This window comes from Eutrigla gurnardus (assembly GCF_963514095.1).
Source record: "Eutrigla gurnardus genome assembly, chromosome: 4".
Lineage (NCBI taxonomy): Eukaryota > Metazoa > Chordata > Actinopteri > Perciformes > Triglidae > Eutrigla > Eutrigla gurnardus.
In genome coordinates, this window is record NC_139918.1 from 30051986 (window position 1) to 30068771 (window position 16786).

General features: G+C 41.3%; 1 protein-coding gene across 1 annotated transcript in view; it reads left to right on the plus strand.

The window, feature by feature from the left end:
• Positions 1–16786, plus strand: part of brinp2 (bone morphogenetic protein/retinoic acid inducible neural-specific 2) — a 161405-nt gene that overhangs the window by 86934 nt on the left and 57685 nt on the right. The window contains exons 3-4 of the mRNA XM_084006947.1: positions 11896–12086; positions 14806–14987. Of these exons, the coding sequence (XP_083863073.1) occupies positions 11896–12086; positions 14806–14987 (373 nt within the window). The remainder of the gene's footprint in view (positions 1–11895; positions 12087–14805; positions 14988–16786) is intronic.

Consider the following 16786-nt stretch of genomic DNA (forward strand, 5'->3'; position numbering starts at 1 on the left):
TCACCCCCATACTCATGCACCGGAATTGGATTGTAATTGTTTCTTCATGCCCATGTGTGTGTGTGTACACGAGAGTGCATGCTTTATGTGAATGTGCCGGTGAAATGGCATCACACCAGGACTTAGTCGACTGTTCACAGCAGTAGTAAAGTGCCACCCGATCTGTGTTTTAGCGCGTACCGATTCAATTATTTCATCCCAGCTGGAAAAGAGAAAAAAAAATACACAAAACAAAGTTATTCCTTTTGATTCTGCAGATTTACTGTGGGGGGGAAAGCCTCCGAGGCAATACAGTAGGAAATGGAAAAACACACATTGGTATGCTTGCTACTTGTGTGCTCTCTCTCTCTCTTCTAATTTAGCAGCAGTCAATTTGAATTATATTTCCGAGACTCAGTTTCTATTCACTAAGTGGACGGTGGAAATTGGTGGTTGTGGAGGTCAGGATTGGGGGGCAGGTGTCTCTCACAATGCCAGATCTTATTTGGCTGACATTGTCCCAATCACAAGATAAGAGAAACCGACAGCCCTCTGTTTTGCTTTTGTCCACGGGCTTAAAATGATTTCATTTTCTGATTGATTCAATTTAGGTTTTCTGACAGGTTGTGTTTAAGTGGCAGAGAATAAGAAGCCGTGCAGGGACATGAAGTGGACTGTTAAGGACGGACCAGACAAAGAGAGGCACAACCTATTAGGGGTGGTATTACATTATGAAAATGGGCTCTTAATAGATATGACATGGCATCCATGTTTTTTTTTTTTTTATGCAATAAAATGTCAGCAATATGTGACAAAACATTGTCAGGGCCCTTCATCGTTGATGTTTTAATTTGACACTTCAGAACCACTTTACACTCATCTGGGTCGAGCCATTTAGCCAATTTAAGACAATGACTTTTAGCATTCTTATTCATGTTAACCCATTTTTTTGGACTGTCATCCCTTAGGAATAACATCTATGAATTTTCAGTGGGAAAATGGGCATAGCTTCCCTTTGCAAGCTGCTCAAAATACCTGCAATATTTAATAAAAGCCAATGTAAGACCATTTATTAATGAACATTTCTGTTTCAAGGCTGTATTTTTAGTTGCATACGTCAACAGGGATTTTAAATGAGGTTGTCTTTTTTTATGGAACAGAGCCCAGAAGTACAGGTTTCATTATACATTATACACAACCCCGAGTCCTTTATGAAAAATACAGCAATATGACCCAAAGCCATTATGTCTTTCCGCAATATTGAAATCTCCTGTTCTATTTCCACTATTTTACCCACCCAGAACATGTATAATGAAAAGGTATAATATGCAGCCATATTTTCTGTTCCTGTTTGTAAACACAGCATTCAAAATTCATCCCTCTACTCAGCGAGCGAGCGAGGGGGAGAGAGAGAGTGCAGCAGTGGTCATGTTAGCTATGAAGAGAGGGACAAAGACGCAAATCAGAAGAGTAAAGAGATCTTTTCCAAATGTTACATTCTAAAGCATAAGTGATCACATCCATCCACTCCTTCTTACAAACCTGCAGGAAGGTGTCGCATTTTGAATGAATGTAACCCTGGGCACGTTCCATCCTGCTGTGGCCTGTCTGCTCTCTCTGTGTCAGGCTGTGCCAGCGAGCCTCGGTTCACACCGAGGTGTCACAAGGCGGCGGGGTTTGACCGAGGAATGACAACGAGCTGCACACCTTGCTTATTGGCAGGGGGGGGTGACACCCCCACATGGGGTCCAGATGCTCTTTGCTGTCACCCAGTAGAGTCAGGAACACAGCAAAATATACTGTAAATAGAAACAGACACTGGCACGCACTTCTAGTGGCATCTAGTGACGGATTATTTTTTCATCTGTTGTTTTTTAGTTTTACTAAATAATCAAAATCACACAAGGATGCTGATATGATTGATTTAGGTACATGGCTACAACATTATGCATTTTATATATTTTGCAGCCAGTTGAATGGAAACATATGATGTAGTGGCCAACTTGATCTCATCCCTCCTCTACATATTTTGCCACTTTGGCAGAAGCCCCAGTTCCACTATTGACTTTAAAAACGTTAATTTCTAGCATTTAAACATACATTTAATCTGGTTCTGCCCACATAATGTTTCAGGCATGGAGAGGTAGGGCCCGATCATAGCTGTTATAGACAGAACAACAAGCCGCCACAGATGGAGCCTGAGGGATCACAACAGAGTAGCCACAGAGGGGAAGATTCACACGTGACTATTCATCATATTTTGACGCAAAGGTCTCAGGTGTCACTTTAATGGCGCTGGGGACGGCCGTTTACGTGGCATGTTGACATACATGGTTGGCGCTTGGTTACGGTTGTGAAACAAAACTACTTGGGGTAAGAAAAAACCTCATGGTTTGGCTTACATGCAAGTGTTTAAAAACACCGTAGTGCATTAATACTCTCACCAGGATAACTTTCATAAAACTTTCTAACCGTGTGATTTGGGGATACCTATGCACATCAATAAGTAATCTCCCCTTGCAGCTGGAGTTTTTTATGAATAATGCAAATGCAGCGTTGCCTTTTTTTTTTAGAAATAAGTTACTGGAAAGCAGAAGTACTGCATGGTGACAGCCGGAGCATATCTCAACAAATTAACAACGGCGGGGTACTTTTTTATTTTTTTATGTCAAAGACACCCAAGATATTTAATCTCAAGTTTCTTCCAGAGCAATTATTCAGCCTGAGAAACAATCAAATTGAAGCGTTCTCATTTTGAAATGAAACCATTTCTATGCAGACAAGGGTATCTCACGCTGAAGTGATAGACCTCGTTTCTCTTTTGGGGACTGGAGTGCAAATATTAATAAACCAAAAACCTATTTTTTTTTTAAGGGAAATAGGACACATCAACCTACACACACACACACACACACACACACACACACACATGGATATGATACAGCCATCAAAATAGTGAAGATACATGAGGGAATGTGAGGCGTTCAGCTGCTTGATTTCTCCACTGTGATACTCATACAGGAAGGCAGGTGAGCAGATTCAGAGCACGTCACGTATCCTTGGGTATTATTCCTCCTCTGCAAAGTGTGTTCAGAAAGCTTCTTAAATAAACCTGAACGGAGCTTGGTACTGTTGAATCAACACCATGTCGAGTCTATATCGTTTCATTATGAATCTACGAATGGAGCCAGTGGATGAAACCGCACTGCTGCACTCTTTAGAAGAAAATTAGCCTTTTCAGGCAAATTAGGAACTTGCCATGACAGTGGGTTGTACATCCAGTCCTCCAGCAGCAAAAGTGAACTGCAGTCGATTAGCTACAGCCTGTAAAAGGCCCGCTTCAGATGAGTCCCAAAGCTCCGCCCTTCGCTTAGACTCAGATTAATCACTTCTCAACATTGAAATTCAAGTATCAACTAAAAAGTACCAACCAATTATATACATCACACTTGTTCAGAACTAAAAATGGCTCCTCCAATTGGCTGCAATCATTTCAAATCTTGTATTTAATTGATAATGTATAAAGTGTGGCGTCTCAAACCAACAACACTCAGCTGAAGTATGGCAAATTTTTAAAATCGCTGACAGAGACACTCAGCCTAGATACGCCAGCCTGCTAAGTAACCTGAAACTTACTTCACAAACTTAAGCTGTGGAAACACTATTGACTCAATCATAAAGTTCTGGAGAATTTGGTCCACAAAATAATATATAGCTTTTCCCTTCTTGTCACAGCTCACATTAGCTGTCAGGATGGGATCCCCGGTCTGGGTCCCTTGCAGTCAGCTTCCAGTTTAATTCCTTTCAGGAGATGTATAATGACTCTGGTGGGAGCAACTCAGACATCATTAAAAAATCATGTAGCGGCTTCCACCCTGCAGGCTGGGTGGAGGGTCTATTTCTAGTGGGCTCCCAAAAGACAGGAGGGAGTTTTAATGAACCCGGATCCCAGGACAAGAGAATGGACCTCTCAAGCTGAAAAAGTAAAGACAGATCTTGTTGCAGAGCATCACGATTTCATTTATTTAGACCGTTTGGGAGCAATAACCTCCCGTTGACTCCTTGACACGACAGTTTGACAAATGTTTTGTGGCAACTTTGAGGTTCAGGGGCCATATTCATGAACCCGAGCTGCTAAAAGCCGTTCTGGGTATGTCAGTGCGACTGTTAAGACTGTTTTGATCGGAGAGAAACGCTCAAGTTGTTCACGTTTTGGCACTTAAAACTACTCCGTGCTCCAAATGGTGACATCGAGCTCTTAAAATGACATAATCCGTCAGGCTTCTCCCAGATTCCCTTGTTGTGATGGTGTGACAGATGGCAAGTAAATCCAAATTGGTCACGTACCATATCATCAAAAAAGTACTGGCATTTAACAAAAGGGTAAAGTGTTATCCAGCATGTGTGTGATTCCATACCAGTCCCCCTATCAACCAATAAAGTGTAAGCCATTGCAACGAACTCAACCCTGCACACTTTCTCTTAGTTTAAAGTCGTCTTTCCAAAGCAATTTTTTTTTTCTGGTGACACATATTTTGAAAAAAATGGCTCACTTCACAGAAGGCCGTTTCCTGTAAATCCAGAGAAGAGCATCATTAGTGTGTAAATTAATGTTCTTGACCATTTTTACAGCCATATTTGTGTCACCTTATATTGCTCCTACATGCTTATGCTTATATACTTATTGTATCTTGGTATCCGCTGTGCTGCATTAACCAGGTTCCCCCTAACCAGAATACTCTCAACAAATTGGCATCACCTCTCCTTCTCGCCGATCTTCTCATTGCCATCAAGATTTTTTTTTCATGGAGAAACTTGAAGACTCTTGCACTCCACCATCCGCCGACTAGTCAGAAACAGTATGTGGCCCACTCCTTATTAACACATAAGTGTACTGGATTCCGGTGAAACTACTCATTATAAAGTTTCAGCTCTGTTCCCTTCCAACACCAAAAACTCCTTATATTGTTGCTCAAAGCTCAGAACAAATAGGCTTGTGTGAGTGTGCTGTGGGGGAGAGTGCAGAGGTGCTGACGGTGAACTGAACTTGGAGTTTCTCTCACCTTCTCTCCCTCCGTCTTGGCCTCCAATTTTTCTGTCAAGCTCGTCCTCTCAAAGTATTTCAGTATCTTAGCTAACTGCATTTGTAGCTAGATAGATATAGAACTTCCTCATCTTCAATTATGTTATACTTACTGTTGACCTAGGACCACAAAGATGTGTCCGTAGGACCAAATTCATGGAGCTCTTACTTGAGCTGTGGATATTTAGAACATAAGAAAACACTGTTGAATCAAAATGTCAGCTTGCTCATATACAGTAAAACTTTTCCTCCCTCGCTGAATTGTTTGGTAAATACTAAATTCACCCTGAGAGCCGGCCGTTGCTCTTTCTGAATATGAAAACTAATAACATCCAGGTGTTCTTTTCCAACATGCTGCCAGAAAGAACATCCAAGGGAAATTTCTGCATAGGTTGAGATTTCTTCCCTTTTTTTAATGTTTTAAAAAAATTATAATTAAATAAATCTCCCCTTCAGCGAAACCAACCGCCGGAGCTGCAGGTGCAATCAGCGCAGTGCTAAAACCTTTTAATTAACACCATCTATCATCATTAGCCAGAGTCAGCCACCAGTCTCACCGTTAACTCTTTGAGAGCGAAGCGAGGGGGAGAAGTAAATGATGCACTGCTCTTCTTTGCGTTTCGGCCCGCCGCCGTCAGCTCTCCGTCCCCCCGTGCTCAGTCACCGTGGAGCGGCTCAGAAAACACATCAGTCTAAATCAGCTCCAGTTAATCAGCGTGCGACTACCGGCCCCGCCATCCCGTGACTCGTCGGACTAAATACAAAGCTGAAACTAATGCCTGCCGATGCATGCGATGGCTGCAGACTAATTGTTATAGTTTGCCACATTCAAATGAGATCGACCTTTTGCTTGGGATATTTGTCATGTAGCTGCTGCTGGAATTAGAATGGCTTTATATCTGCTCGAAGCAGTGTAAGTTGAAATGACTTTGGCCATTTAGTTTTGCTTAAAGTTGTAAAACCCCACAAGGGTCAGTTCAGAATGAATCGATTTAACTCCTTTAGCCTTTGTATCTGGATGTCATCATGGTGTTGTGATTTGGAGCCAGTAGGACAGACAGTGTAGGATGAGTCTCTGAACAAAGGCGTTGGATTTGATTCTCAATAATTAAAGCCTTTTACACACTAGGAGGGGCATGATACCAAAAACCCTGAATACTATTGAAGAGAAATGGTTTGCAGGACAAGAGCAGGAAGAAAAAAATGGCTTATATTGTGTTTCAGAAAAATAGCGGCACTGGGAATGTGAAAAGAGATTCCCGAGGTTTGAGAAAACAGGGTTTTTGCATAAAGCGTCTAACAAGACATACTAGCGAGTTGCATTACGTTAAAGCTATGGTCTATGATTTGGAATAAAAAAATAATCCATTCAGTCTATCAGCCGTAGGCCTGCAAAGAAACTGACCAATGGGAGCCATTGCTCCGGAAGCTGCCATTGGCTTGTACCCTCCATCCAATCCCCTCGTCTCTCCTGAACACTGAGGGGAGGAGTTTGGTTCGGGGGGGGGGGGACCATAGCTTTAAGTGTAAGATATGAGATTTTTACTGGGAACTAATAGTAAAAGTTTTGTCTCTGTGACATCGAGACCATTCATTTTAAAAACTGCCTCCAACAAGCGTCACTCCTTTATGAAAGCACAATAATACAAATTCCCACATTCCCATTTACACAGTCTCCAAAGAAATAGAACAAGCTGCACAAAAGGTGGTATTTCTTGCAGAGCCGTTGCATTGGCTTCTAACAGACTACAATGGCTGGCAATCATCTTTCCTGCTATTGTGTCCAGCCTGTGTTTGAAACACAAGCAGGCGTGTTTGCAGCAATCAGAAGCGCCGGGTCAGTGTGAAGGATAAAGCTGCGGGAATAAAGAGCGTGGAGCTGTGCTGTGCTGTGCTCACGCAGCAAAGAGTGAGACAATAAAGTTATCTGATCAGATGGAAGATTTCTCGGATTGCCTCATAAAAGTGATTACTGTCAGGTGGATGAAAAGTGCATTAAACTGTAGATGGAGTACGTGTCTGTGAAAAATATCACAGTTATTACTCATGTGGCAGGAGTGGGTGTTCTTCTCCGCCACCTCGACATGAGTGAGTCATTTTAAAACGCCTAATAAAGAGCTACTGAACAGAACAAGATAGAGGCTGTGTGGAAGAGGGAAGGCCGTTTTACTGGAGAATGAATTGATCGCACATATTTGGTTTTAATGGAACTGTATTATAATAATACATATAATTTAAATCAGCCTTTATGTTGACATTTTCAGTCATATTATTTATACCTTTCCAAAATACCATAATTGAAAGTATTTGGACAGATAGGATGGTAAGGGGGGGATGGGAAAGGATTATAAGACAAAGTTTTCTCTCTTGTTTTTGTGACTTCAGAATAAGTGAAAATGAAAAGTTTTGCAAGGATAATCTTTCTTAATTACTTTTATAAAAAAACATCTTCGAATCAGGTTTTTAAACAAACGTTTTGTTTAACCACACTTGGTTGACAAAGGGCAAACCGGCTTTGCTGGTGTGGCGATTTAGTTTAAGGTACATGTGAGATGATGAAATATGATACAGAAATTTGCCTTTTAAGTAACGGGTCCATGATTATGTATGCTTATCAAACAGTACTGCACAGCAGTGCATAAAGGTTTATCACAAAGTTATCACAGGGTCAGTCATTTTATCATCCGTCACAGTGATTGCAAGTCGCTCATTTAATAAATGAATCCAGGAATCTGCATTTGCACTCACAGTATTCAATGTGATGTGTGGTAGAATATTAACAAGAACACAAATATATACATGCTGACGTAAACATAATATACATGTCCAATATCATAGCTGATGAAGTTATTAACAAAAACAAGGTAGTTAGTATCATATCAAATCAAATCTATGGTTGAATGAAAATACAGGAGCATTGTTACAGTAAGTATTGTTCCTCATGTCTATGGAGTGTGAGTGTTAACAAAAATGTCTGCAGTTCACAAAATGGCCACAGGTGTCACTAATAATGAAGTTCGGAAAGTTACATACAGTATCTTTATGTTGCCGATATTATTTCTGTCCTTTTATTCCAGTAGAATTTGGATTGCATAACCTTAACATATAACGATCTGTTTACATTGTGATGTCACCACTTTAATTGAAATGTGAGTAATCCCACAGGCACTGAACTTAGTCAACACTCCCTTTTACTTATTGATAATAATATTTACAGTATGAATAAAGCAATAGCTACACACTGCAGAAGAGCAAACAGATAGGCATTGAAAGAAAAAAGAGCAAACGTTGCTCTGGCTCCTCTTGTGGTTTCAGTCTAATTATCTTTTACATGTTTTGCTTGCAGCTCCAAACTGTGCCCTCAGACTCACTTTCCCCAAGTTACCCTGCTTTCATGAAAAAAAAAACAATGTGGCCAGAGTTAATGAAAGCCTGTACAAGTCGCACCGCGACTGTGGCAGGGCTCCAGACATTAATTGGTGCATTATGTGAGAATGAACCTCCTAATGAAGCGCTGGTTTGACCATATGCTCCAGGGGGGGCCATACCTTCTGAAGAGTGCTTTGTCACGGTTTGTACACAATTGTTATAAATCTGAGCTTCATTTTGAAGACAAAAATGCAACGCAGCAACAACATAACAATTACATCCCCTTAATTCCTTACAACGGTGCCGTCTGAATGACCCTTGAGCATAATTTACGGGACTTGGACTATTGTATGCATCCTAGTGTTGTCATAATGCAGCCAACAGCATAATTACAGTATTGTGTTGTGCGTAATAGGAAACTATTGACCACAAAAAAGGCACTGAGCAGCGGAAACAATGATACAGTATCTGTAACTCCCTCTGTGGATGTTCCATCGCGAGTGTGTGCGTGTCAGAGAGAGTGCTCATGGGAAAACATCGTGCCAATGCTGTCTTTTTTTTTTTTTTTTTGCTCAGAGAGAATGCATACATAATGTGTTAATATTCAACGTACAGTATATTTGTTTTGTATGCAGATGAGGCTGATCTGTACGTTGCTGCTGTATTTGCATCTCCTCACACACCTTGGGGGTTCAGCAGTGGCAGGAGTGAAGCGGTGAAATGATTATCGACTACTTGTCATTTTCCAGCTACATCTCTCTCTCACTCTGTAGCCGTGTTCTGTGGACCAGTTGAATTGAAATAAGGTCGTTGCTGATGCCCGGCATTCATCCCAACAGCTGAGAACCCACTAGAAGTGTGGTCATTTTAAATGTCAGTCGGCTCCGTGGTGTCGTATTCTGTGAGCGGAAACAGTCAGGTCATTGGGATCGGGTACAGCCGGTGATGTTTTATACGTATCTTATCATCAGGTTTATGCTGAGGCTCTATGCACTATGGTTTATTTTGGGGTTTTTTGCATAGTGAATGGACTACATCTGCATTTCATTGTGCATCCTTGACCCATGAAATCCATCAAACCATTTATTCATCAATTAATATTGATCCTACTAACAATTACTGTGTGTGTATCCAAAGTCTGACTTCTATTACTCCTCTGTCACCACAGAGCTCCATTGTTGTCCAAGAACGATTCAGAACACACCAGTGAGCCACACTGTTGCCATTGGTGACATGCTCCTGCATTATCATAAACATGTTGATCGTTCATGGATTTTTTTGTTGTTGTTGCTTGGCTGTACCAAACCTGCAGCTGAAAATAGTCTCCAATAAGTACACTGTTTACCTATGTTGAAGTTAAAAACAAGTGCCCAGTGCCTTTAAAAAAGATGAATTCTGGGTAATATGCTGTGTCCAATGTCAAGGCTCTATTTGCTCATGTTTACAATGTAGGCTTACTGTATAATCGCAAGTTAGGTCAAACATCTGTCAAGATTCACAAGCTGAGCACATCTGCAAGCGACCAGTCAAGCCTTCCAAGCATAAAAGAGGCAGTCAGTAACTAGGGGCCCCGTCATAATAGCGTGCACTGGGGCCTGTCGTTGCTACCTCCAGAGACAGACTGGAGACACACCACTCAGTCGCTTTCCTCTATCTGTGTGGGTTTCTTACTGTCAGGAAACTAGCAGCAGGTCCCTGAGTCTATTAACTCCAATGGGAGATGTGGACGTGAACACACATTATGACCAATTCTTCGGTTATATTAGACCCATTTTTCACGAGCCCACATAGCTTCTACATTCTGGGCGTTAAAATAGAATTTTTCGGACAGACATTTCCAGAGAAAGATTATAATTGTTCGAGAAAGCCGTTGCCATGTTGAGAGCTGTGTGGAGGCAAACCTATGCCTGAGTTAATATATCAAATATTCCGTTTTCACCTTGTTTTAGTTCTAGAGTCCATTAATTAGATGTGATGAGGTTTTGTCTTGTTTTTGACATTGACATCATGTGTTATTTGTTTCACTTTCTGACTGTACTGACTTGAAGTGGGACGTTAATACGTTAATTAACAATTTAACCCTGCTATCAGTTAAGCAGATAAAAGGTAAACATTTTAAAACATTCAGAAGAATGGCTTGTCACATAAAGGAGAATCGCTGGTCCAGGGTCAGCCCAACGATTGAGTTTTTGATATTATTGGGACTATATTTATGGTCTGGCTGACAAGCAAAACAAAGGGGCTACGTTGCCGTAGTGGTATCTGATGCTGTTGTATTGGAGTTCTTTTATATAAGTACGAGTACGTGGGCACAGTATCTGACTCGATACTGGTATGACAAAGCAACATTACCATTCAATTGAATCTGTGCTGCTTGCCACCAAGGGAGTTGGCTTCAATATTCATGCTCTTTTGAGCTCTACTTTAGTCTCCACCAACTCCTGAGAAAATATCTGTCTTTTGAGCTCCATTATATTGACCAGTAATTTGTTCACTTTGACTCTGTTTGGTGCTGGGCAGGTGGGCACAGTGGGTTTATGAGAGCATTTTTTGTTGCTGAAAATAGCTGCCTGCCGCTGCTGCTACTGCTGCTGCTGCTGCTGCAAACAATTAAAGAGAGATTTGAGCCTGGATTAAAACTGTGGGGAATTGCAGAGGCGCGTGATAATTCTTTGTGGGTTTGTCGACTAGCAACACCTTTCATAAATAGAGTAATTTGACCCAATTTTCATGTAAAAATATCGCTTAGTGCAGTTTAACTAAGCTGAATTGAATCTAATGCAGCATTTGGATAATCATGCTTCATGGTAATGACTGATTTAAAGGTCCCTAATATTGATACCAATTCTAATCAACAGCATAAGGAAGGAATTAAATCTATTTGAGTCCTTGATTAAAGTCCCACTGGTAACAGTTTAACATCAATTAATCATTATTCGTTTTTGAGACGTCATTGGAACGTTGCAAAAAAAAAAAGGGTCTTGGATTGGTTTACAGCACAAAGGGGAAGGAGGGCGCTGAGTTCAGGGTTTTTATTTAGTCACTTAAGACATGCGTCTGATCGCTGTTGGGATATTGAGAATTAGCTGATAGCTGCTGTCGTCCATGTCGTCAAGTTGTCCACGTGTTTGTGTTCATTTGTGTATAGTTGTTAGCTACCAAGCTGTTCTTCTTCTGATGTTGTTCGATGTAAGCATACGCTTCAGGCCGACCCTGATTAGCATGTAAAACCAAGACACATCGTAATAGCAAGAGACTGCCAACAGTAAACTGGCACAATTTAAGGGTAGTATAGTCCTACATTTGTGACTAGTTGATATCAACTTGACCTCCTTTTTATTCCAGCCCAGTAAAGTGCCTCTTCAGCCTCTTTTGTGTGTGAATGTGTGATGTTACACTCTGCCTTCTTAAAAGAGGCTTGAACTGCGCATGTATTTATTTTTTGTATGTATTTCTTATTTCAGGGAGTTCAGCCACTGGAAGGTGAACAGCCTGGCGACAGAGAAGAGAGATTTCCTTAAAGCTCCATTGCCCCTAGCGCCAGAGTTCCTACGCAACCTGCGGTTACTGGGGCGACGGCCAACCCTGCAGCAAATCAACGAGAACCTCATCAAGAAGTACGGGACCCACTTCCTAGTCTCCGCTACCCTGGGAGGTAAGGTGACACACTCGCCTTTATTCTCGGGTTAGGATGTGTCGGGACACACCAAAAATAGAGGAGCTACTCATTTGGTGTCTCCGAGGAGTTAGAGCTTGTGTTAGTACACTGCTGCAGAAGTATAGGCTCTATGTGCTTGCTAGGTTTTGTTTTTTCCCCCCACAAAGAAATATATCAAGTAAAAGGCAGCAATGGCAGCAAAGCAACATTATTTTGCACCTGCAGCATTCAACCACGGTTGTTTTCCACAGTAATATTCCACTCAGCCTAAACTAAGTCTTACAAAGCAGAATAGGGATTAAAGTGAGACATTTTTCAGTTTATGTCTCCTTTTATTGGATTTATTTTCACCCTCGATCTCAGAGGAGAAAAGTAATGCACATAAAACGGAGTCGCGAGCAGCATCGATCCCCTCACAAAAACAGCACTAATACTTCTGTTGCTTTCAAAGTGATGACCTCATGATATAGTATTAAAAAGACTCCTCATCCTGGCCATCTGGTAGCAGCCCACATAAGTTGATTTGTACAGATAGCTGTTTTTTTTTAATAAAAAGCGAAAGCTGATAGTGAATACACGTTTCAGCATCTTGGTGGAAGTGCCTTATACCTGCATTCTTTCTATTAGCCAGCAGAGGGAAACTCCTCTGGTTGCAAAAAGAAGTCTGATTATATCGAAGTCAATGAGAAAATGATGCTACTTCTCAGCATGACTTTCGTTTCGTAAAGTTTGGTCCCGTTTAGTCAAATGGATGATAAAGCAGGGGATGCTGGGGCGACCTTGTGGTTGTTATGCAACTTTAACTTGTGTTTATTTAAATTGTATGTCACTTAAAAATGTATTGTTCAGCATCTGGTTGTACTTAGCTCCAGTGTTGTTATCGAGACTACCTCGAACAAGTCATGACCAAGACCAGAGTGGATTGAGACAAGACCAAGATCATGACAGGTTTAGACCAAGTCAAGACCGAGACCAGACCAGTGCGAGTCCCACACTGCACACTTGCAATAAAATGTGGAACATGCAAACCTGCACCACTAAAAGTCATCTGAACATTCCCAAGGAAATATTCCTCTTTGCTTCTTTTATTGTCATATATTATATTTGTTTTATTGTTTGGTGCTTGTATCATTTCATATGTTGAATAAATATTGTTTCCTATGAGCAATCACAGTATAGCAGTTGTGGTCTTGACCAGTATTGAAATAAAATCCCTTGAAATAAGAGATAAATCAGAGCAGCCAAGTGCTACAACACCGCTTGGCTCCTCCCTCTTGTGTCTCCTCTGGTTGCAAAAAGCCAAGATGGTGATGACCAAAAATCCTCAAAGGTAAAACCTTCCTGCACTGGAATCATACCATTGTAGAGGATATTGACGCTCCAAAACCAGTCCATGCTGCCGACCGACCAGTTAGCACGCTGCCCCTGTCAGAGACAAGTCCAGTTTTCATGCTCTGATGTTTCAGCGATGCTTTACATTTCTGTCCCCACGGCAACCCAACTTATTACCGCGTGTGCGCACGAGCAGAGAGGAGACGAGCGCAGCACCAGACTGATAGTTAGATTCTATATGTAATTAACAGCCTCGACTAAATAGGCCCAGCCAGTCTGCATACTGATGAGACTGTGGCTGCCGAGCGAATGCACACATCCACAATCTCATCTCCTTTTTTCCTTTTGTTCTTTTTCATCTCTCTCTTGCTAGCTTTTTTCCCCCGGTCGTCTCACCAGCCGTGGTTACAGCGAGCTGTGAAGTAAATTTAACTTTTTTTCAAAGAATAAATTGGCTTTGCCTGGCTGAAAACAATAAAATATAGTCAGTAATAAGGTAATATTGGGGGAAGCAATGAAATGCCTCTGGTAATAATCTTATATAGGCCTGTATTATTATATATTTATTGTTTTTGTCATTATTTTTTTTTCATTCTCAGCCCGTTTTGCTTCTCAAACTCTCTTCTGAGGCTTTGCCATGAAATAACTACCTCATTCTTTCAGTCACTGCTTGCTATAAAATAGTAGTTTTCTTTATAATAAGCAGTTCATTCTTACTTACATAACAATCATATTCTATCATCCTTGGAATCTGTTGAGCTCCACAACGGTCATTTTTGACTTGCTTTATATTGTGTTGTATGGACCATTTTTTTTGTTCCGCTGATGCAGGTTTTGAATATATTCACAGATAAAATATACATGTATGATATGTATAGATAACACTCGAGTCCAAGAACATTAGCCCAAAACAGGAGTGGGCGGTTGTGGCAAGATTTTTTTGTTGTTGATTTTTTTTTTTATGTCTTACCGCATGTGTGTTACAAAAGGAAAAATAGAAATGGTCTCCTCCGGCTAATTATCCTTGTCAATTGGCCACAAGCATGTTGTGAAACCATCAGAGGACGTGGAATATTAGAACCTACTCTGACTTGGCTTCTTTAATGGTCCTGTAATTGTATGATGAAAGGGAGCGAAGCACAAAAGCTAATGATTTGCATCACTGCATACAAAGCACCAAACCGCAGTCAGACCATTTTAGTCTTTCTGCCAAAGCAATGTCAAATGCAGAAGCAGAATATCCGTTATAATGGAAGTGACCCTTAAGTCATTTTCCTTTTTGCAAGCACATTAACGAAAGGAGAAAAGGACATTGTGTTTTCAATGAGAAACGTCGCTGGGTTAAAAAACTGACGAGATTCATTGATTGATTATTGATCCGCAGGAGAGGAGTCTTTGACCATTTTCCTGGACAAGCAGAAGCTGAATAAGAAGTCGGAGGGGAGCAGCAACAGCTCAGTGGTGTCTCTGGAGCTGCTCCATCAGCTGGCCGCTTCCTACTTCACAGACCGAGAGAGCACCCTGAGGCGACTGCACCACCTCCAGATCGCCACCTCTGCAATCAAGGTACCGTTACACATGAACGCAGAGGCCGACTCACGTCACGGGCCACACATGCAGATTCTTTGCTTTCAAGCGGAGCTAGAACGTTTTTTCCAGTAAATGGCACCTGTGCAAATCCACCGTTTATGTGCTGCACCGAGACTTTGTGTTGGCAGCTCTCCGGCTCCACAAACAACCGCGCACGGAAGGCAGACGCACAAGCATTACCGCTCCTATAAAAGTGTCCCCTTTGGATATATTACTCCACGCTGCACCTGTAACAAATAGCCTCGCTCCGCTCCCTCTCAAGGTATGCACACAAACAACCTGTTTTTTTTTTTTTTTTTAAGGATTATTTTCAAGGTGCATCATTGCTCAAAAGCTGCGGGAGAGACGAGAGACAGAGGGAGGGGGAGAGAAAGCGAGGACGTTTTTTTATTTTTTTGTTGGTAAATGGCAGGCTGCATTACAAGCACACTGTCTGCACTGCAACCCACAGAGGCACTAAAGCAAGGCAAATGTCAAGTTTCTTTAAAGTCCCAGCGGGGAGAGTGTATTTATGCATACTGTAGTCGACTGTATGCCATCTGCACCGGGTTTACAAGCCGCCGTGTGCTCCCCTGTAGGTGTGCATGCATTTCTAGCACATTAGGGTTGAAAAACGCCCTAATTATCATCAGCTCTGAGCTGGTGGATTTTTGGCTCCGAGTTTGAAGAACACTTTTTGTCAGCACCCATTTTATTTACCTGCCGCACCCGACACTCGACACGCATTGACATTGTGAGTCGTCATTTACCCATAATCCATCACCAGGCTTTAGCTTCTTTTCATCATTAATTGCAAAGAGGAAGAATTTTGTTGAAAATCCGCCCAAAGGAACACAGAACAAATCCTTTTATCTCCAGTGCCTGGTTTCACCTTGCTTGAGTTTCCTCCCCCCTTTCTCTCCGAGAAGCAAAAGCATTACCAAGCGTTACATTTCTCACATGGGAGCAGATCCGTTGGCTCTCATGCAGTGACAGCAGGTGTGTGGGTGGGTGGACTGTGCTTTCATGCTTCAACTTAAATAGCAAATCTGATTGAAATGAATAATTGCCGGGTATTAACGCTGTACGTAAAAGCTGGCTCCATTCCGAGTGCCGGTGCTGAAAAACGCTGCATGCGGCCGGCGTGAGATTTTCGTTTCCAAGAGTCACTTCAAACAGACACTGAAAAACCTTGAGAGCTTGAAACTGTGTTTTCTCGCAAATACTTCAATTATTCTACATGAGAACAATTAAACATTGGAAATTGCATTTGCCTGGAAAGAAACGTTTGATTAGTATGAGAACATGACATTGAAATTGTATTAATTTAATTTAAATTGTTGCTGTTCCCAGTCTTCTGCATACTCGGTTTTTATACTTATTTTTTTATCTCAGCAAACCACCAATTAAAGCATAAAGTAACAAACAAGAATTTAAAGTATGAATGCCGAATCTCATAAAAGTTTATGAGGCCGTAGAAACACATTATTATCTGCTAAGAATTCATTTAATTAGGAACTGAATTCTCAATTTGATACCTTTGTGTCTTTGGGAAGAAGTTAATTAGTGGCACGAAAACAACTCCTTATCTTTTGCATAAAAAAAGCCGGCAATAGTAAATAAGTAAATACACTCTTTCAAATCTGTTTTCCGTTTAGTAGTAGTCATTTTGTCAGACTCTGCAGAATGTAAAAGTTGCAACATTTTATTGTTAGTATATTTAAAGCAATGGTTCAGAGTAGCGTTAGCAGCCGAGGATAGAAGCTATCAGGCAAGTGTTCTTTTAAATAAACTCC